The sequence below is a fragment of the Pongo pygmaeus genome, chromosome 2 (assembly GCF_028885625.2).
Source record: "Pongo pygmaeus isolate AG05252 chromosome 2, NHGRI_mPonPyg2-v2.0_pri, whole genome shotgun sequence".
Taxonomy (NCBI): Eukaryota; Metazoa; Chordata; class Mammalia; order Primates; family Hominidae; genus Pongo; species Pongo pygmaeus.
The window spans coordinates 68,929,555-68,952,122 of NC_085930.1; the positions used below are offsets into that span (position 1 = coordinate 68,929,555).

Consider the following 22,568-nt stretch of genomic DNA (forward strand, 5'->3'; position numbering starts at 1 on the left):
AGTCATCCTGAACTGAGGAATGTGTCCTGCAGGGGCTTTGTTTGGAGATGTGAAGGCCGCCACCTTTTGCTTATTCCTGGTGATTTGCTTTTCTCTTGCCTCCTTTTTTTCTTCTGCCGACCACCTCCAGTTCTCCCCCTCCCTCTATCCCTTTTAACAGCCCCCACCCCGTCCTCTCCATCTGTTGCTCGTTTTATTTCTGGATCTCTTTCTGTCCATCTCTTTATCTCTCCCTCTAGCTTGCTCTGTCTCTCTCTCTCTCTCCTACTCCTGACATTTCCTCTCCTTTGTCTTGACCGAAGCACCTGCCTTCCTGGGGGCTGAGGTCCCTGTCAGTCCCTTTGCTGGTTTTTCCACAGCTCCTCGGGCTGATGGGCAGAAGGCTGCTCTGGACACCAGGACTGAAGATGAGGAGGGACAGAGAGAATAGGGCTTGCTGGGTCAGCGAAGAAGCAGCCATGGGACTCACCCAGTGGGGCTTCATCCCCATAAGAACCACCCCCCAGAAAGTGCTACCTCCCCCTTCTCAGGGTAAAAGTTCACAGTGGCCCCCAGAATGTATGAGTCAGAGCTTTGGGTCCCCCTCCCAGATGATCCTTCTTCTTTTTGTTCTTCGTAAGGCTGCTGGTTTCTGGGAATGACAAAGGCAGGAAAAATCATTCTGGGAGGGAAGCAGCCACAGGCTGGGAGAGCCAGTTTCATGTTCCCTGAAGGCTCTCAAAGTATCCTGTGTGTATTAGTGGGGGGTATTGAATCAGGGGCACTCTTTGGTGGAAAATCAATTGCATTTTCTAAATGTTACATTCATGCCATCCCTGGCCAAACAGTGGCAGAATAGTGAGCTGCAGAGACAGTCAAGGGGTCACTGTGCTCAGAAAAAAGAGACCTGGAGTTGAAGCACAGAGGGAGTCCTTATGGTCATGTAATCTGAGGCAAGCCACATCACCTCTGGCCTCTATTTCCTTATCTATAAAATGGGAATGACAGCACCAAGCAAATTATGGCATGGGTTAAAATGAGGTGACATATGGGAAGGAGCCTAGCACAGTGTCTGGGACAGGGAGGTGGATAAGAAACATCAATGGACTCTGTATCAAACAGACATCCTTCCTAATCCTGATAGAAAAACTGAGTCCTGGAGAATTTTCTTGACCTAACTGGCATTGGCAGTTACTGGTCATTGGCAACCGAAACCTCCTGATTTGTTTACCTGTTTCCTCTTAGACATTTCATTTAGGGGATCATCAATATCTATCTTCTTTTCTCTTGACAGCACCCGGTATGAATGGAACCCAGCAGGCCTCAAAGGTCAAATCAGGCAGAGAACCATGAGTCCAGGTCTTTGCCATACATGAATCAGCCAATGAATGCCAAATTGGAGGAACAATTTAGTTGTTTGTTTATCTGTTGCCTTCCTTGTCTCAAAGATTCTGTACCAGCTGGGCGTGGTGGCTCACACGTGTAACCCCAACACTTTGGGAAGTTGAGGTGGGCAGATCACTTGAGCCCAGGAATTCGAGACCAGCCTGGGCAACATGGTGAAACTCCGTCTCTACAAAAAAAAAAAAACCAAAATACAAAAATTAGCCAGGCATGGTGGCATATGCCTGTGGTCCCAGCAAATCAGGAGGCTGAAGTGGGAGAATTACTTAAGCCCAGGGAGGTTGAGGCTGCAGTGAGCCATGATTGTGCCACTGCACTCCAGCCTGGGTGACCGAACAAGGCCCTGTCTCAAAAAAAAAAAAAAAAAAGATTCTATACCTAACTGATGCCTAGTCTCCTGTCTTGAGTCTGATAAGTCTGGAAATTCCATAGTGCTTGCTCTTTGGTCTCCAAGATTTATATAAAGAAACCATGGTTAGGCCAAGGATCCTTGACTAAATGAAAAAATGAAGGCAGCCTGTCACTAACAACTTTATTAATTGGAAGCTAAATGAGAAACAAGATTATTAGATTATAAAACCACTAAAATCAGTGACAGAGGCATGTTCATATGGGTGATATGTCCATTTTCAATTATAATTGTGCCACCATTCTCTTACTGATATTTTCGAGGTTACCTTTGACTCCTCCCCCTGTTGGTCTGTTTACAATTTCATATAAATTGTGTTGTACAGAATACAGTTGTTTGGCTCTGTCCTCTTTCACTCTGCATAATATTCTGAGATTCATCCATGTCGTGTGTATTAAGGTGAGGTTTTTGATTGTATTAAAATGATATTAGTCCATTTATGCACAAACACCCCAGTTCTGGAATCATAGCCACTCCTTTTCTTTTCTTTTTTCTTTCTTTCTTTTTTTTTTTGAGACAAAGTCTCGCTCTGTCGCCAGGCTGGAGTATGGAGTAAAGTGGTGTGATCTCGGCTCACTGGAGCCTCCAACTCCCTGGTTCAAGCAATTGTCCTGCCTCAGCCTTCTGAGTAGCTGGGCTTAGAGGCATGTGCCACCATGCCCAGCTAATTTTTGTATTTTTTAGTAGAGACGGGGTTTCACCATGTTGGCCAGGCTGGTCTCAATCTCCTGACCTCATGATCTGCTTGCCTCAGCCTCCCAAAGTGCTGTGATTACAGGTGTGAGCCACCGCGCCCAGCCCACTCCTTTTCATAAGAAATTAAGAACAATAGAAAAAAAGAACAGTGGCCAATTTCTTATACTTGGCGTATGTTCCTAATCCCTGGTAATAAACATGGTAAACTGGCTTGCGGCATTTGGCTCAGGCCTTATACCTATGAAGGACCCTGCCTTCTTCTTAAAACCACTTTATTGAGTTATAGATCACACACCACACAATTTACCCTTTTGAAGTGTACAGCTGAGTGATTTTTTTGCGTATTCACAGATATGTGCAACCATCACCATGGTCAATTTGAGAACATTTTCATCACCTTGAAAAGAAGCCCTGTACCCTTTAGCTATCACTCCTTACACCCTCCCATCCCTACCCACCAAATTGCTCCCAGCCCTAGTCAATGCAACTGTAAATCTACCCACTGTCTCTATGGATTTGTCTATTCTGGACATTTTATATAAATGGAATTATATAATATGTGGCCTTTCTCTTAGCACAGTTTTCTAGGTTCAGCCATGCTGTAGCATGAATCAGTACTTAATTTTTGATGGCTGAATAATATCCCATCACATGAAAATGCCAGACTTTGTTTATCCATTTGTCAATTGATGGACATTTGGGTTGTTTCTACTTTTCAGCTATGATATAATACTGCTGCAAACATGTGTGTGCAAGTTTTTGTATAGACAGAAGTTTTCATTTCTCTTGAGTATATACCCAGGAGTGGAATTGCTGGGTCATATGCTAACTCTCTGTCAGTCATTTAAGGAACTGCCAGACTGTTTTCCAAAATGACCACACCATTTTGCAATATCATCAGCAGTGTATGAGGATTCCAATTTATCCATATCCTTGCCAGCACTTGTTATTATCTGACTTTTTGATTCTTGCCATCCTAGTGGATGTGAAGTGGTATCTTATTGAGGTTTGGATTTGAATTTCTCTGATGACTGATAATGTTCATCATCTTTTCATGTGCTTTTTGGTCACTTGTATATTTTTCTTCAGATCCTTTGCCCATTTTTAAATTTGATTATTTGCCTTTTTATTATTGAGTTGTAACAGCTCTTTATATATTCTAGATCATAACAGCTCTTTATATATTCTAGATCTAAGTCCCATATCAGATATACAGTTTCCAAATATTTTCTCCCATTCTGTGGCTTGCCTTTTTATTGGTGATACCCTTTGAAGCACAAAAGTATTTCATTTTGATTGAGTTCCATTCATCTATTTTTTCTTTTGTTGCGCATGCTTTTGGTGTTATATCTAAGAGGCCTTTGGCAAATCCAAGTTCATGAGGATGTATTCCTGTATTTTCTTTTAAGAGTTTTAGAGTTTTAGGTCTTACATTTAGATCTTTGATCTATTTTGAGTTAATTTTGGTATAAGATAATGGTCAAACTTTATTCCTTTGTATGTGGCTCTCCAGTTGTCCCAGCACTATTAGTTGAAAAAAATTATTCTTTTCCACATTGAATGGTCTTAGCACCCTTGTTAAAAAAAGTCCTTTGACTATAGGTGTATGGGTTTATTTTTGAACTCGCAGTGCTATTCCACTGACTTATATGTCTATCTCTGTGTCGGTACTATACTGTCTTCATTACTGTTGCTTTGTAGTAAGCTTTGAAATTGGGATGTTTAAGTCTTCCAACTTTGTCTTTCGTTTTCAAGATTGTTTTGGCTATTCTGGGTTTCTTGTGATTACATATGAATTTTAGAATCAGCTTGTCAATTTCTACAAAGAAGTTAGCCAGGATTCTGATAGGGATTGCATTAAATCTGTAAGTCAGTTGGAAATATCACCCTCTTAGTAGTGTTAAGTCTTCTGATCCATAAACACAGAATGTTTTGCCAGTTATTTAGATCTTTAATTTTTTTCAACAATGATTTGTAGTTGCCAGAGTGGCAACTACAGAGTGCCTTTTATCCTTTTATCTTGAAAGGATATTAGATTTTGTCAGTGCTTTATTCCTCTGTATTTTATTCTTTTTATGCTAATGTAAGTGAAATTGTTTTCTTAATTTCACTTTTGAATTGTTCATTATGAGTGTATGGAAATATAATTGATTTTAATATATTGCTCTTGTATCCTGCAACCTTGCTGAACTTATTCATCCAGTCAAATAGTTTTTAGTGATTTCCTTATGATTTTTTAAATATATAAGATTATATTGTCTATGAATAGATAGATTTTTACTTCTTTTTCAATTTGGATACCTTTTATTTCTTTTTCTTGCCCAGTTGGCCCAGCTAGAATCTCCAGTACAACACTGAAGTGATGAGAGTGAACATCCTTGTCTAACTCCTGATCTTATGGGGAAAGCATCCAGTATTTCACCGTTAAGTATGATGTTAGCTGTGGGTTTTTCATAGATGCCATTTGTCAGGTTGAGGAAGTTCCCCTCTATTCCTAGTTTGTTGAGTGTTTTATCTTGAAAGGATATTAGATTTTGTCAGTGTTTTTTCTTCATCTATTAAGATGATTGTGTGATTTTTGTTTTTTATTTTACTGATAAGATGCATTACATTAATTATTTTTAGATGTTAAACCAATTTGGCAGTCCTGGGATAAATTCCACTTGTGCATGGAGCATAGCTCTTTTTATGCTACTGCATTTGGCTTGCTAGTGATTTTTTTTTTTTTTTGAGATGGAGTCTCACTCTGTCACCCAGGCTGCAGTGCAGTGGCGCAATCTTGGCTCACTGCAACCTCTGCCTCCTGGGTTCAAGTGATTCTCCTGCCTCAGCCTCCAAAGTAACTGAGATTACAGGTGCCCAATATCATACCAGGCTGATTTTTTGTATTTTCAGTAGAGACAGGATTTTGCCATATTGCAGGCTGATCTCAAACTCCTGACCTCAAGTTATCCGCCCAGCTCTGCCTCCCAAAGTGCTGAGATTACAGGCATGAGCCACTGTGCCTGGCCGGGTTTGCTAGCATTTTATAGAGGATATTTGCATTCATATTCATAAGAAATGCTGGTCTGTAGTTTTCTTGTGATATCTTTGTCTGGTTTTGGTATCAGGGTAATACTTGCCTGGTGAAATTAGTTGAGCAGTGTTCCCTTCTCCTAGTTTTTGGAAGACTTTATAAGGAATTATTACTAATTCTTTTTTAAATGTTTGGTAGAATTCAACAGTGTAGCCATCTGGGCCTGGGCATTTATTTGTGGGTAGTTTTTTGATGATTGATTCAATCTCTTGTTATAAGTATATTCATTTTTTTTCTTCTTAAGTCAGTTTCAATAGTTTGTTTCTTTCTAGGAATTTATTAATTTCATCTAAGATATCCAACTTGTTGGCATATAATTGTTCATAGTACTTCTTTATGATCCTTTTTCTCCTGTAAAATAATGGTAGTAACGTCCCCTCTTTCATATCTGATTCTAATAATTTGAGTCCTCTCTCTTGTTTTCTTGGTTTATTTAGCTAATGGCTTGTCAATTTCATTGATCTTTTTAAAGAACCAGCTTTTGGTTTTATGATTTTCTCTATTGTTTTTCTATGCTCTATTTTATTAATTTCTGCTCTAATCTTTATTATTTCCTTCCTTCTGCTAGCTCTAGGTTTAGTTTGCAGTTTTTTTTCCAGTGTCTTAAGGTGGAAGTTTAAGTTATTGATTTGAGGTTTGATTTTTTTTCCCTAATATAAGCATTTACAGTCATACATTTCCTTCTAAGCACTGCTTTAGCTGCATCCCATAAGTTTTGATATGTTGTATCTTCATTTTCATTCATCTCAAAGATTTCTCTTTTGATTTTTTTCTTCAACCATTAGTCATTTAGCAGTATGCTGTATAATTTTTGCCTATTTGTCAGTTTCCCAGTTTTTTTCCCGCTATTGATTCCTACTTTAGAAGAAACTTCTTCTATAGAAGAAACCAATAATTTTATCCTACTGTGGTAGAAGAACACATTTTGTATTATTTGTATCATTTTGAATTATTGAGGTTTGTTTTATGGACTAGCATAGGGCATACCCAAGAGAATGTTCCATGTGCAGTTAAAAAGAATGTATAGTCTCTTGCTGAGTGGCGGGTTCTATACATGCGTGTTAGGTCTAGTTGGTTTATAGTGTTGTTTAAGTCTTCTATTTCCTCTTTGATCCTCTGTCTAGTTGTTCTTTCCATTATTGAGAATGGGGTATTGAAGTCTCTAACATTATTTTTGAATTTTCTATTTCTTTCTTTGTTTTTGTCCATTTTTGCTTCATGTATTTTGCTGCTCTTTTATTAGGTACATTTTGTTTATAATTGTTTATATCTTGATAGATCAAAATTTTTATCATTATGAAATGCTGCTGTTTATCTCTAGTAGTATTTTTAGTTTTAAAGTCTATTTTATCGATATTAGTATAGTCGTTCTAGCTTTCCTGTGGTTCCAGTTTGCATAATATATTTTTCTATCCTTTCACTTTCACTCTAATTGTATCTTTGAATCTAAAATGTATCTTTTAAATTATGTTATTTTATCCAGTCTGATAATCTCTGCATTTTAATTGGATTGTTTAATCCATTCACATTTAATATTATCACTTATATAGTTGGATTTATGTCTGCCACTTTACTTTTTGTTTTCTATGTGTCTTATATCTTTTTTGTTCCTCTATTCCTTCTTTACCGATTTCTTTTGCATATTTTCTAACATAGCATTTAGTGAATATTTTCTAATACAGCATTTAAACTTCTTTAATGATGTTTTCACTATATTTTTGAGTTATTTTTAGAAGTTTTATTTAATTTTTGATGGACAGATAATTGGACATATTTATTGGATACAATGTGATATTGCAATACATGCATACATTGTGTAATGATTAAATTCGGGTAAGCAGTATATTCATCATGTTATAAATATATTGTTTCTTTGTGGTGTGAACATTCAAAATCTCCTCTATTCCAGCTATTTTGAAACATACAATACATTATTGTTAACTATAGTCAACCTACTGTAAAATAGAACACCAGAACTTATTTATCCTAACTAACTCTAACATTGTACCTGTTGAGCAATCGCTCCCCATATCCCCTCCCCTTCCTTCCTAGCCTCTGACAACCAGTATTCTGCTCTTACTATTTTTGAGTTATTTTTTAGTAGTTTCTCTAAGGTTTACCATATACATCTTATTTGAATGAGCTTCTATTTATACTAACTTAATTTCAGTGACATATGGAAATATTACTCTGTGGGATGACAGTGGTTTTGGTGGGGTTCTCCTTCCCTGAGATGACAGTGGTTTTGGTAGAAGTCTCTTTCCCTGATCCTTTCTGGCTGTTAATCTCTGCTAATTGCTGGATGATTGCTATTCTTTCAACAGTGCCCTTGGTCCTAAATTGCTCTACAAATTAGTGCAGTCAAATTCTGTCCCCATTATAGGGATAGTTTCTGAAGTCAGTGTTTGATATTTGTTCTGATCCCAGGAGTACTTCTCCTGGCTGTCTTATTCCCTAGTTCTCCTCTGCTAACTATGGGTTATAGTCTAGCTTCTATGTTCATTAAATTCATGAACCATCACTGGATTGCCCTTCAACACAACCTCCACTGTTCTTGAGAGTCCCCTTCGACTTGAACTTCTCCAAGCTCTGTTGCAACTGAAGTCAATTCCTTTGGGATAAGATTAGGAGCTGTCTGTTTTACGGGATGCTTCTCCCCCATGGGAAAATCTCTAAGCCAGGACTCTGAGACTGGGGATGGAGACAATGGCATTTTCTGAGTGATGTCCTCACTGAGTGCTTTGTGGAGGGGCAGCCAGAGATCCTCTTAACTTACCTCTCCTGCCATGCAACCACCACCTCACAAGCTGGGGCAAGGTTGAGAGGACCCCCACATTTTCAGTGGTGCCATGCCCAAAGTACAGCCACCATTCCATGAGTAGGGGTTGTGTGGAAGAATGAAGCCCTGGTCTCTCCACTCCACTCACCTGGGACTTAGCCTCAGCAACAGGTAGTGGGAGCAGGATGAGAATCACTGAGCTTCTGCTCCTTCCAGGAAGAAAGCCCTGTGACTAGAAGGTGGTAAAGGGAGAGGAAGCCCTGTGTTCTTGACTGCAGTCATCTGGATTGGAGCCTCCATCTCCCCAAGCTTGGAGCAGGAGTAGAGGGAGGGAGCAGTCTTGGTTCAAATAACAGATATTTTCACCTTTCTCACTAAATTTTTATAGATTTTCTTGAATAGATGTTTCTTCGTTTGCTTTTTGCCCTTAGGACCATTTACAGGGGCTTGAAATATTTTTTTCTTTTTCTTTTTCTATTTTTTCTTGAGTTTCCCTGGGGAGCTCTTCATGCTGTCATCCCAGAAGTCGGTCTCACTCCTTTGCTTTTAAATTAAATCTAAATCTCAATATCAGCTGGTGCCACCACCGAATACAAAGAAAGAACCCAAGGTCATGAGTGAGAAGGGGAGAAAAGAGGGACCCTGTAAACAGGCCCTGGCTTCTGTCATTACTCTCATCACAGGGAGGATGAGGGAGAAGAGAAGGTACACCCACATTCTCAGCCTTTGATACAGTGACTTGGCCTCTAGTAAAGTGGACTGGTTGCATGAGATTAGTGTTCTCACTTCTGGGGATGAAGTAGGGGGTGGGGTGGGCAGAGGGACATGAAGTAGTATTGAGAGGAATGGAGCCATCCCCTCTTTCATGCAGGCAGGACTCATGACCTGTAACAGAGTTCTCTGGAATGGCATGGCTAGAGAGAGGAATTTGATGGGTAGAGAAGGATAAATGTCCAACCTTCAGATTCTGAAACAAAAGCAAAGCTTCAACATGTCTTTTCATCTCCAGAAAAGCCATGTCTAGCCCATGCTAGTTCAGAGGCTGGACCAGTGTAGCAGCCTCTGAACCACTGCTGCCTCCAGCCTCTCCCCTCCAATCCCTCCACTGCTCTTCTTTGCCACTGCAGTGATTTTCCTAAAATGTGATTCCAGCCAGGCCCCTACAGAGACAGTCTCAACCTCTCCTCTAGCTCAAGGGCTGGGCTGTTCATCTCTTCCCTCACCATAGAGCCCACAGGGTTTTTACCTGGTACAATTAGCCTCTCAATACACAGGAGTTGAATTGCATCAAACACAGAGCATTGTGTATCTATATAGTCACATTTACACTGTACGGATGCAAAGACCTTGTGGCAGGAATAAGCTTAGCACAATTCAAAAACATCTAGAAGCCTCTATTAATGATGTCTGGAGCCTGAGCTCAGATGTTAGCTCATCACTGTATCTACTGGTGTGACCCAACCCTAGGTCCATCATTCAATCCAGCTTCAGTTCCCTCATCTATGAAATGAGGGTAGTGCCTCAAATGTTGTTTTGGGATTAAATGTGATAATTTAAGTAGAACACCTGGTACCAGTAAAAGCTTAATTTGTTCATGCAAGCAATAAATATGTATTGAGTGCCTGTTTGTCCCAGGGTCTGTTCTAGGAGTCAGAATATAGTAGGAAAGAAAAGAAAATCTCTGTCCTAATGGTACCCACACTTTAGTAGGAAAGATTGATAGTAAAGTTTCAAAATTATATGTGTGTGTATACATATATGTATATGTGTATATATGTGTATATATACATATATATATATACACACACATACCCACACCACAAACACATAAATACACACATCATACACGCACACATAAATTTCAGGTTGTGATAAGTGCCATGAAGAGAAATAAAGCAAGAGAAGGTGTTAGAAAGTGATTTGGAAGTTGAGGCTCTTGTAGTTGGGAGTGGCTGGGAAAGGCCTTGGTAAGGCAATGACATTTGAGTACAGACCTGAATGAAATTAGCAAATGGTACATAGCATTAATACATATTTGTTGAGTGTGGATGAATGCAAAGATCTGGGAGAAAGGCATCCCAGGGAGAAGCAATAGGAAGTACAAAGGCCCTGTAACGGGAAGACACTTGTCATGTTTTAAAAGCATCAAGAAGGCTCTGTAGCTGAGGGTGGTGGCTCACGCCTGTAATCCCAGCACTTTGGGAGAACCAAGGCAGGAGGATTGCTCGAGTCCAGAAGTTTGAGACCAGCCTGGGCAACATAGTGAGACCCCCGTTGCTACAAAAACTTAAAAAATTAGCTGGGCATGGCAGCATGTGCCTGTGGTCCCAGCTACTCAGGAGGCTGACGTGGAAGAATTGTTTGATCTCAGGAGGTTCAGCCTGCAGTGACTCGTGATTGTACCACTGCATTCCAGCCTGGGTGACGGAGTGAGACCCTGTCTCAAAAAAAAAAAAAACAAAAAAACTTCTATGAATATTTATGCTGAAGTGTTTAGAGATAAAGTATACTGATGTTTATAACTTAATTTAAAAATCATTAAAAAATAAGATGGATAGATAGAGGGGTGGATAGATATATGATAAATCCAGCATCGTCAAATGTGCATAGTGGAATTTAGTTGTGTTCCATGCATGTTCACTGTGAAATTCTTTCAATTTTACTTTGTGTTTAAAAAATGTCATACTAGGATGTTGGAGGAAAAACATCAAGAAAGTTAGTGAGGCAAGAGCAGATTGAGCTAGTGAAGGAGAGAGAGAGACAGAGAAGATGAAGTCTCAGAGGTCTCTGCGATCAAGATCCTGGAGGGCCTTATGAGCAGTGGGAAGACACTGGGGTTTTGTTCCAGGATCCATGGGAAGCCTTCTGAGGATTCTGAACAGGGGAGTTTCATGATCTGATTGGATGATTGTAAAGGACCCTCTAGGCTGCTGTGGGGAGAAGCGGCTCTACCTAAGCAAGTATGGAAGTAAAGAGGGTGGCATGGGAGGTGGTGAGCCATGGTCAGATCCAGGGGACACTCTGAAGGAGTCGCTAATGGATGAGGTGCGCAGAGCCATGCCAGGGCATTGGCCTGGGTGAGCAGGTAGACAGCAGTTCTGTTTCCTGAGATGGGGAAGATGAGGGAATGAAGTAAGTTTGGGTAACACAGCGTGGGAGAGTGATGAGGGGGAGAAACATATTCTGTTTCAGGCACGAGAAGCCCAAATAACAGACTTAGTAATCAATGGGAGCTGTTATTACTGTTTCCACCACACACACTTATGTAACGATGTCTGCAAACACACGTGCTTTGTCTGAGCTGGAGGTTCAGCCCTGTTCCTCCTGTTTTCTTTCCCTCACATTTTCTGCTCCCCCTGCTGCCCCACTCTTTCAACTTCAGGCTGCTGTCCAGTGACTGCTGGAGGCTCTGGTGATGGTAAAGGCAGAAACCGGAGGCAGCCCCTCTATGCCCCTCTGAGTATCAGAAAACCTCTGCTTAGGTCAGCACCTTTCTTAATTTTTGGAATCTGGGTCAGAGGAAGTCCCTGGGCGAACCCAGGAGTACGCAGCTGTCTGGGCTCAGCTCCTGCCCTTGCAAACCCTCCGGCCTTTCTGACTCTTGTAACGAGGCAGGCAGACGGGCTAGCAGGCAGTTCCAGCACACGGCCGGATGTGAGATTCAAAGATGCTGCAGAGAGAAGGACCAAGATCTCTGTTTGTTTTACTGAGAATGTGACTCTGAGTCAAGATCTGAGTTAATTTGACCCATTTAGTGGTGCTGTCATTTCCCCACCTCCTTCCCTCCTTCCTTCTCTCCCAACACCCAGGTTAGAATAGCATTTAAAGACATTTGTCAGGTAGCCAGCTGGGGAAGCTGACTTGACTGAGGCCTGCTCCCTGCAGAAGGCTGCCTCAGTCACTAAGAGCTAAATACATCCCAAAGCCACTGCATCTCATGGGGACACAAGCGTGGTCTTCTTGAGCCAATTGCTTCCAGAGGGGAGCCCTGGTGCATGTGTGTGGTGGGGAGTGATGGGGAGTGAACAAGGGAGTTTCCTCCTCCTGTTCTTTGATTTTCCATGCCATCCGTGGCCCTTAGAAGTGCACCAGCCTCTGGTAACAACATGTGCGTAACTCTTATAGGGTACTATGTGCCAGACACTGTTACAAGCACTTCATGTATATTCACTCACCTAATCCTTCTAATAACCCTGTAAGATAGGTTCTATTTATTACCATTTCCATTTAACAGATGAGGAAACTGAGGCATAGAAAGAAAAACTATCCCAAGGTCACACAACTAAAAAGTGATAAAGCCAAATGTTCTGAGCTTAACTATGTGATGGACAGGTGGATGAATAGATCGATGAAGACAAGATTGTCCACAGTGAATGGAGCAGATAGAGAGCCCCAAGAAAGCTCAGCATGGGGAAGCTATCTGCAGGCTAGAGAGAGAGCAGAGTTGCTTTTGTTACTCTTTTGTTCTATTAAAATAAAAAAAAGTAAGAATTATAATATTAAACCTCTTTGTGCTTACTTTAAAATATTAAAACATTAATACCTATACAAAATCAGTTTTCTACCACATATGGACACTTCTTAGGGTAGAAACTATAAAACAGGTGGAATAAACTGTAGGCACAATCCCCTGCTCCCCAAAAAGTCTCTTTCCCAAATATCACTAGTTGTATGGTCCTTAAACCATATAGTTTAAACCACTTAAACTCTCTGCAGTTTAACGTCTCTTCTCTGGACCCATCCCATAGGCCAGATCCATTAATAATTATAATCACAGTCATGACAGCTGCTGTCAACCGAATACCTGATGAATATCTGTACTAAGCTATGCACTTTTGTACAAGAACTTTTGTTTGTTTGTTTTGAGACAGGGTCTTGCTCTGTCACCCAAGCTGGAGTACAGTGGCATGATCATGGCTCACTGCAGCCTCAACCTCCCAGGCTCAAGTGATCTTCCTGCCTTGGGCCCTAGAGTAGCTGGCACCACAGGCACATGCTACCATGCCCAGCTAATTAAAAAATTTTTTTTTTTTTGGAAATGAGGTCTCACTATATTGCCCAGGCTGGTCTCAAACTCCTGGACTCAAGCGATCCTCCCGCCTCAGCCTCCCGAAGTGTTGGGCTTATAGGCATAAGCTACCATGCCCAGCCTCTGTTCCTCTTATAAAGACACCAGCCCTAGGATTATGACCCCACCATTATGACCTCATTTAACTTTAATCACCTCATTTACATTAACTAAAGCCTCTAAAATACAGTCACGTTGTGGGTGAGGGCTTCAACATATAGATTTGAGGGAGACACAATTCAGTCCTTAACAATGAGCTTTGAAGAGTCTGGGTACCCTTAAAATCCTGTATCGGATTTTGCAGATTAGAGTCTGCATACATGATGTGGCCTCTCAAAAGATTAAAAATTACTAAAAGTATTATAAATGACAAAGAGGAAAAGGGTGCATAGAAAAATAAGAATATTAATAGAACTTGTGTTAAGGGGTAGAAGAAAAAGAAAATTCTACAATATTGTCTTAATGAGCATTAAAAAGTAGAGAACAAGAAGGGCAGTGGAAAAGGAGCATGTATCAGCTCCCTCTTTACATTTTGAGGGTTTGATGGTTTGCCTGAGTTCACAGGGTGGAGAGTGGATCTGAATCTAGGACCCCAGGGTCCTGAGCCCCAGCCCACCCGGTGTTCTGTCCATGTTCTCACCAGCTGTGCAGTCTATCCTTCCCCAGAGAAGCCAGGGCCATCTGAGTGAGGCTCCTGAGCTGCCGCTCTGCTGACCTCAGAGATGCTTTTTCCCTTGATTTCCTTCCAGAAGTGGAGCAGATCGAGGCTATCGCCAAGTTTGACTACATGGGGCGGTCCCCGCGTGAGCTATCCTTCAAGAAGGGGGCCTCACTGCTCCTGTACCACCGCGCCTCGGAGGACTGGTGGGAGGGCCGGCACAACGGCGTGGATGGACTCATCCCCCATCAGTACATAGTTGTGCAGGACATGTGAGTGGAGTCAAGACTTCTGTGAAGAATGCCGAAATAGATTAGTGATGTCTGGGATGGGCACCATAGGGGAGTGCTAGCTTGTATGCCAGCGATTTGCTCTCCTTGATATCATACGCTTGTTCTTCTCTAACAATGGGTACTATCTAACTTCCCTTTAAATGGTGATCCACTTAACAGATATCCAAATTCCTCCTTCTGAGCACACAGAAACGGTGTTGGGTGCCTCTGGCCTACATCCTGATGCAGCTGACAGCCCCCGGGGCGTCCCATCACCCACCAGGGCTCTCAGTATCCAGGGGATCCTGCCATGTGCCTCCACCTCCTAGGCCTCCCCTGTCTACCGTTCTATACTCCAGAGGTAGCTCTCTTAGGGGATGGGCAGAAACATGCCCTTGTTTCTGATTAATAGGGTACTATTTAAAAAAAAAATAATTTCAGGGGTTAAAGAAAAAGAGCCCTGCATCCCAAATGCCTAGTCCTACCACAAAAAGTCTGCACTTTCCATTCCTTTGAAAGCCATGGAAGCTTCCAGTGCACACATTCCTTGGGAGCTCTGGTCAGGCTCGGCAAAACAGATTTACCATAGATGCAGCCACCAAGCTGAGCCTCAAGGGAAGGGGATCAAAAGCCCACATTGTGATGGGAGAGAGGAGGTCTCAGCCAGAGAAAAGGCCAGAGCCAAGCAGACTGCCAGAGGAATGCTATAGTGGAGGGCCCTTGGCAGCCTCCCGAAGTCCCCAGACCTCTGAGATCAGGGACAAGTCACCACAGCAGAGAGCCATGGAAGGAGGCCGGCAGGGCACCCCAACAAGCTTGTGAGCCACCTCACAGTGGCCCAAGCCCTGGGTGGGGAGGTCAGGGGCAGAGGCAGCTTCTTCCTCCCTTGCTTAGCCAGAAGCCATTTCTCATGGAGTCACACAGAGACTCAGCACTCAGCCCTCGGTGCTCAGCCTGCGGACTCTATCCCCCCATTTCTCCAACACGCCCTGCAGCATTTAGCTTGTCCTAGCCTGGAGCTGCCTGGGAATGAACAAGCTAGAAGAGAAAAAAGGAGGAGGTAGGTGTGGGACAGAAGAGGGTCCCAGCTGCGGAAACTGACCAGGAGTGTTGCAATGGGCATGCGTGGTGGGAAGGCACCCGGTGGGCAGTGGCCTAGCAAGCGCTGTGGGCACAAAGTAACCATAAGTTGTGTTAATTCAGCCCCTCAGACACATATCAGGGAGCCCTGTATATGCTGGGTTCTCTGGGGGAAGGTGCCTCCAATTCATGTCTGTCTTCTCCCCAGGGATGATGCCTTCTCCGACAGCCTGAGCCAGAAGGCTGACAGCGAGGCCAGCAGTGGGCCATTGCTGGATGACAAGGCCTCTTCCAAAAACGACCTCCAGTCCCCCACGGAGCACATCTCGGATTACGGCTTTGGGGGGGTGATGGGCCGGTAGGATATGCGGATTCATTTTTTCCCTGCTAGTGTCAATCCTGTTCATGTCTGATTTGGGAGAAGCACAAGGGCAGAGAGGAGAGAAGGAGCCTACTGCAGCCCCCTGTTCCCCACAAGATGCAATGGGCACACTGGGCGGGCTGGCTGGCATTGGCCCAAGAAGGCCAGGTATAAAACCATCCAGCCTGTGCTGCAGGGAGGAGGAGGAAAGACATGTGTTGGGAACTCAATGCTTTTTTATTTAAAATAATAATAATGTGTGAGAGAGATACAAATTGGCAAGTATTTTTCCTACCTCTCTCCAGTTCCTGCACCTCCTTCCAGCTTTCTGCTGTAGAACTGAGTTGTTACATTTAAAAATGTAAAGCTCACATATTCCCTGAAATGCACTACATAAACAGAAAACTCACACCTACTCATGTGTTGAAGGAAATTGACACTCGACTCCACCCACTTATTTGGAGGGAGTAGTATTACCAATTTCTTCGCTCCCTATGTGTGGGCCAGGCTGTGTCACATGACCTTTCTACCAGGCAAGGAGCTGTGCATGTCCTTCTGAGAACAGGTATAATCCAAAGTATGTGGTTATTTATTACAAAATTAATGAGGAAATAAGAAGAAAAGAAAAGAAAAGCTGACAGTTTCTCACTGCCTTTTTAGTCACACTCTCAAAATGTCATATTCTATGTTTTTTCCAGTGGAGGGGTCATGTGATCAACCCACACATGTGGGTATTTGCAGATAGACCCCCAAAAAATCAGTCGCAGTGGGAACACACAATTTATGAATTTATTTCAGCAAAAGTCCTGATGCCTCTTTTCTGCAGATTCTGTTCAGTTCAGCAGATAGCTTGGGGCACTCTGGTAGAATTGAGAAGGGCAGGGAAGTGGAACGCTGGCGTAGGTAGACAGAGAAGTTATGGTCCCCTGACTTCTAGGAGGACCATATCTTCTGCCTCTCTTTTCCTCCCCCTCGTCCCCCCCGCCCACCTCCTTCATTCTTGTTCTTTCTTTCTAAGTACTGCTTCCTTTCCAATACCTATGCTTTGGTCCTGCTGGGGCACCTACAAGCACTGCTTAGCTTGGCTGGTGGCACTAGGATCTGAATCACTATGGTCCCTAGTCATAATCCATTCCCAACACACGGTCCCTCTCCCTCTCCCCTCACCACTTCTAGCCCTTCAGACTCTTGGTGACCTCTGTAGGATGCAGCAAAATCTCCTGTGTATAGAACCTCTTATCTTCAAGGTGCTTTCAAACCCACTTGAAGCAAAGGTAAAGGGTGGGCAAAGGATCTTACTTAGACCCACTTAACAGATTAATAAAGCGGGCTTGAGAGAGGACACAGGAAAGCATGCGGCAGACACAGGGCAAGAACTCACCCTCCTGAAACACAATCTAATCCCCTTTTCCCTGCACCAGAGCCTCCCTGAAGTGGGAAAGGTATCCAAATGCACAAAAGGGCTGTCCAGCCATGCAGTGTTTACTCTTGAATGACTAGTTTTCCAAGATCCAAAAAAGCCTCATAGAAGGATCCCTCTTCTGGGGAGATTGGGGGTTGGGTGGCAACGTTAGAGTGTCTTCAGTTCCCAGGGGACCCCTCCTGGGCTGCAGGGTGCTGGTAACTTTGGTACAGTCAAGCCTCAAAGCTTCAGACCAATTAGAAGCCCCTCAGAATCATGGAAATGTCTGAACTGCTTCAGAGGGTATCATGAGCCCAACTAACCATCACCAAAGCGTTTCCAGGGTTGGAATCCTGTAGGCCTTGACTTAGCATGTAGACCAGATGCATTTTGCGGTTGGCAGCACAGCTGTCTGTGGCCTGGAAGCACCATGTTCCAAATGCTTTCATGTTTGCAGATTAGACCTCCCCCTGCTGCTGAGCTGTGTGCTGAGCCAGGTCTTTCATTATGGAATCGTGGGGTCTGGCTGAATGAGGCTTTACTGTACCCGCTCCTTAGACTAGCGTGTAGTGTGTGGCATGGGGTTGACTCACCCATTCTGAGACTTGCCAGGTTTGACCTCTGCCCCATGCCCCTCGCCCCCTGGCTCCTTTGCAGAGTGCGGTTACGATCTGATGGAGCAGCCATCCCCAGACGCCGAAGTGGGGGCGACACACACAGCCCTCCCCGGGGCCTGGGCCCCAGCATAGACACGCCACCCCGGGCCGCTGCCTGCCCCAGCAGCCCCCACAAAATCCCCCTCACCCGGGGGAGGATCGAGAGCCCTGAGAAGCGGAGGATGGCGACGTTCGGGAGCGCTGGCAGCATCAACTACCCTGACAAGAAGGCGCTCTCCGAAGGGCACTCGATGAGATCGACCTGCGGTTCCACCAGGCACAGCAGCCTAGGGGACCACAAGTCCCTGGAGGCCGAGGCCCTGGCAGAAGTAAGGGCCAGCGGGAAGGCAGGCTGGGCAGCCAGACGCCCCAGAGGGCAGCGGGTGGGAATCTGTGGAGCAGGGAGCCACCTTGGCCTTTATGCCAGGCTCATGGCTAAGCCAGAGAACAGGAGAGTGAGTGGCCTCCCTGTCCCTTGCTGGGCTTCCTGTGGGAGTGGAGACTGGTTGGGAGCAGCCACTGCTAGGGTTCCTATAGAGGCTGAACACCCCCAGTGTCCAGGGCTGGAGAGGGCATTGGCCAGATTATGGGGCTGGGGTAATGGCAGGTCACTACACAAAATGATACGATTCAGTTTTTCACTCATTCATTCACTCATTCATTCATTTTTCTCTTCATTCATCTATTCATTCATTGGCAAATATTGATTGAGCATCTATCATGTGGCCGTCACCATGCTAGTCACTAACAGTAAAATGAAGACCTAAAATGGACTCAGGCCCTGCTCACATGGAGCTTACAGTTTAGAGAAGAAAGAGACATCAACAAATACACACACACAGTTGTGAAATAGTTGTTTGGTTGGGTGCCTTTAAGGAGTGGTCCAAAGTATTTTGAGAGCCTAAAATGTGAGGATTGCACCTAGGCAGGGAGAGACTTCTCTGGGGAGGACTTGACCTGAGACCCAAAGGGTGGGCAGAGCTAAATAGCTGAAGCTGCAAGAGAAGAATGTTCCAGGTTCTTCTCAAGTGCTTAGAGGGTTGGCTTTTGTTTGTTTGTTTTGTATTTGGATGAAAAATCTATGTGATTTTTTTACATTTGCCAAACGAATAGAACTGTGATTTGTTTAACAATTTGCATAGCCGGTTTCATGGATTTTTTGACAGTTCTATCATATTTTGAGAAGTTTCCATTTTTTTGGTCTCTGTAATTTGGTGTGGGGGCCCATTATGTACCCTCTCCCTAATGTTCTCTCCCACATAAGGTAACAGAGACAATCAGAACCTTCTGGTCTGTGAGAATTTTACTGTGGAGAGTAGCCTTTGAATCCCTGTTCAAAAGGAGAAGGAGGAAGGGTGAGGAGCCATGAGCTGGTCTAGAGGAGACCAGGCAGGGTTCCCAGGGAATACGCAACACAGAAACAGCTCACCTAGCAATGAGTACTCCTGTTCACACCAGCAGGCTCTAGTTTGGCCCCATGCCCATTCCCAGGGGTTCCTGAAGATCAGTGCCTTCTGAGGAGGCATGCCAGCTGCTGGTCCCCCCCATACTTGAGGAAACATCACCCTAGCACTCACCATCATCTGGAAACTCTACCAGTCTAGAAAGTTCTACCAGTTATGATAGAGGATGGCCTGAGGCCTGCCCCAGAGCCCTTTACATTTATAAAGAATCAAATGTAGTCTAGAAAACTGTTTCTAAAAGTAGGTCTCACAGCAGAGTAGTTCCACAGGATGCTAGGGAGTGGGTAGGGAATACACGTTCTGTGGTCAGCAAGGTTTGGGGAATGCTGCTCTGATAAAGTTGAGTGGCTTCTCTGTAAGACTTCTTATAAAACCTTTAAAGCAGGCGCCCCTAGCCCCCGGGCCATGGATGGATCTGTGGCCTGTTAGGAACCAGACTGCACAGCAGGAGGTGAGCAGTGGGAGCCAGCATTATTGCGTGAGCTCTGCCTCCTGTCAGATCAGCGGGGGCATTAGATCCTCATAGGCCATGAACCCTGTTGTGAACTGCGCATGTGAGGGATCTAGGTAGTGCTCTCCTCAGGAGAATCTAATGCCTGATCTGAAGTGGAGCAGTTTCATCCGAAACCATCCTCCTGACCCCCGTCTGTGGAAAAATTATCTTCCACGTAAACGGTCCCTGGTGCCAAAAAGGTTGGGAACCGCTGCTTTAAAAGATGTGCATTGTGAATCTCCAAGAAAGAAAACAGGGCATGCCCCATATCCCAGACTTCTTTGACCTTTATTCATGGAGCATTTTGCAAGACCTGCCCCTAGAATGCACTTGGGGACTGCTGCATGTGTTCTCAGTTTGCAGATGGATCTGCACCCTCTCTAGTTTCACAGCTGCCATCCAAGACCCCCTTTCACTAACGGAGGTCAAATAGGGAATTGTGGTAAGTGATATGTAAATAACCCATTGCCACTGGAGAGTTTCCAGCCTCAGCATTGGCTCTGATGAGCCCTTGACTTTGCAGGCTGCAAAGGGGAGTGGCAGCTGAAGAACCCCAAGTAGTAGGCCGAGTGACCCAAATTTCTTTGGTCTCAAAATGTCCCTTAGGATTTAGATGTGAACCCACTTAAAGAGGCTGTTTGGGGAACTCGCAACATGACCATCCAAAGTGGGAAGATCGAATTGGGGAGGAGATGAAAAGCAATCGTGGTCCCCACTCTGTCTCCCAGGGCCTCTCTGCCGCTCAGCTCTGGAGACTCACAGCACCACCTCTCGGACTAATGCAAGGCTGCAGCCTAAACAACTCAGCTGATCTTTCTCTGAGCTCTCTGTCTTTCCGCTTACTCTGCTGGGGTACAGTGGTGGGGGGGTGGGGATGGTGGTAGAGGGGCAATAATTTTATTTATTAAAGTTTCACCACGCAGCTCATGCTGGACTAGAGCAAATAGAGAGTAGTGAGGTCAGTAGGGGGCTTCCTTTAAGCAGAGTGGTTGATGATAGGGCAGCTCGGCTCCAGGAAAGCGGGCTGTGTCACTGCAGGGCTGGCACATAGCAGAGATGGAGAGAGTTCTGCCTTCCCTCCCTTCCTGCAGCAAATTGCCCCCACAGCGCCTCGTTTTGGATAAGGCACAAAAGACCCTTTCTTAAAGTTGCCAGTGTTCCGGGGCAAGGGATGAAACATCCTGGAGAAGCATACAAGCTAATATTAGCCATTAGCCAGACATTCATAGTCCCCTAACAAAAAGGATAGGCTGTGACAATGAGGGGAGCAAGAGCTCTGGACCCTGACCCCAGCCAGATCGAAGCCTGCCATGGGGCCTAGGGCAGGCAGGAAGCCATCTGCAGACAGGGGAAGGAGAGAATGTAAAAGACCAGGGTGGAGAAAGGGGCCGGCCCCAGCATCTCCAGGCTCCAACCCTACCATCTGTTTCACCAGACTCATACTTTTAATTTTTTATTTTTTTTAGGATTTGCAATAAAGCAAGCCTGTCTTAATAGTCATCATTCCTCCATGAGGTTATGCACAGTACCTACCAGTGGTGGCTTAGGCAGTATCCCTCACGGTGCCCTCGATGGCCAAGCCAGCTGGGCTCTGGCCCAGCTGAGCCTGAGCAGGTCCTCTCATGTCTGTCGGATGCGGAGGCATCCCAGTCAACAGTCATGGGAACCCGTGGGGCTCTTGGGCTAGAAGGATTTTGAAAACCACCATCTGGCAGTTTACAAAGCTTCATCACATCCATTATCTCACCCCATATTCACAGTAAATGTCTGGGATTGTAATAGATGAACAAAATATGGTGCCGAGTGATCGAGATTTGCTCAGGGTCACACGGCCAGCAACTGGCCACAGAGTCTTTTTACTCCAAAGTCCGGGGCCCTGTGGCCTGTCCAAGGGCTCTTGGGTTAAATGCTGCCTTCCAGCTACAGCACCACCTTGGGCATGAGGGGACGGGAGCTGAGGGAAGCTGCCCTGTGGCATGGTGAGCCCAGGCTGCCCTGGGTGGCAGGGGGCTCTCTCTCTCTGAGTCCCTCAGAGTGCTCATCAGAGTGCTCTCCTCCTGATGAGCTCTCAGATATTATAACATCCTCGGGAATTATGTAGGCAGAAGAAGATTTTTCTTGCCTGTTAAAATTTCCACTTTTTAAAAAAATTTTCTGATTGTAATACAGAGAAGAGAGTAGCAGTCCCGCTATTCTGGGATGCGCACTGTGAACATTCTGATACATAATCTCCAAGAAATTTTTCTGTGAGCAAGGATTTTTAAAAAAATACTGAACTGACTGGGTTCAGACTCGGGCTATGCTGCTAATTAGCTGTGTGACCTTGGGCAAGTTACTTAACCAGTCTGAGCTTCAGTTTCCTCATGTGTGACATGAGCATAAAGGTAGTTCCTCTTAGAAGCGTGAGGATTAAATGAATTATTAGGGGGCAGGGTTTGGATTGGTGCTCAGTGTTAGCTACTATTGCTATTGTTATTGTCATTAGTATTTTTGAGTGCTTACTCTGTGCCAGGGGTCAGGCCAGGCTCTTCACAGGGACTGTATCATTTAATGCACTCATCAACTCCCTGAGGTCCATATTATAATTATCTGCCATTTCAAATGAGGATTCTGGAGGCTCAGAGGGGTGAGGGAACTTGCATAAGGTCACATAGCAAGGAAGTGGCAGAGCCAGGATTTGAATCCGTGTCTGTCTGACTCCAGAGCCTGCCCTCTTTATCAGTAGTCTGACTTGCCCTTATTAAATCTATTTCCTGTGCAAGGCAGCATGCA

At 44.4% G+C, this 22,568-nt stretch overlaps 1 protein-coding gene across 6 annotated transcripts in view; it reads left to right on the forward strand.

Annotated features, from left to right (window-relative positions):
- Positions 1-22,568, forward strand: part of SRGAP3 (SLIT-ROBO Rho GTPase activating protein 3) — a 383,768-nt gene that overhangs the window by 355,677 nt on the left and 5,523 nt on the right. For 4 of the 6 annotated variants that reach the window (XM_063661806.1, XM_054482929.2, XM_054482930.2 and 1 more), the window contains 3 exons: positions 14,161-14,341; positions 15,630-15,779; positions 17,842-18,169. In XM_063661806.1, coding sequence (XP_063517876.1) covers positions 14,161-14,341; positions 15,630-15,779; positions 17,842-18,169 — 659 coding nt within the window. Of the gene's footprint in view, positions 1-1,273; positions 2,949-14,160; positions 14,342-15,629; positions 15,780-17,841; positions 18,170-22,568 lie in introns of those variants that run through there. The other 2 variants (XM_054482932.2, XM_063661807.1) reach the window with 2 other exon arrangements.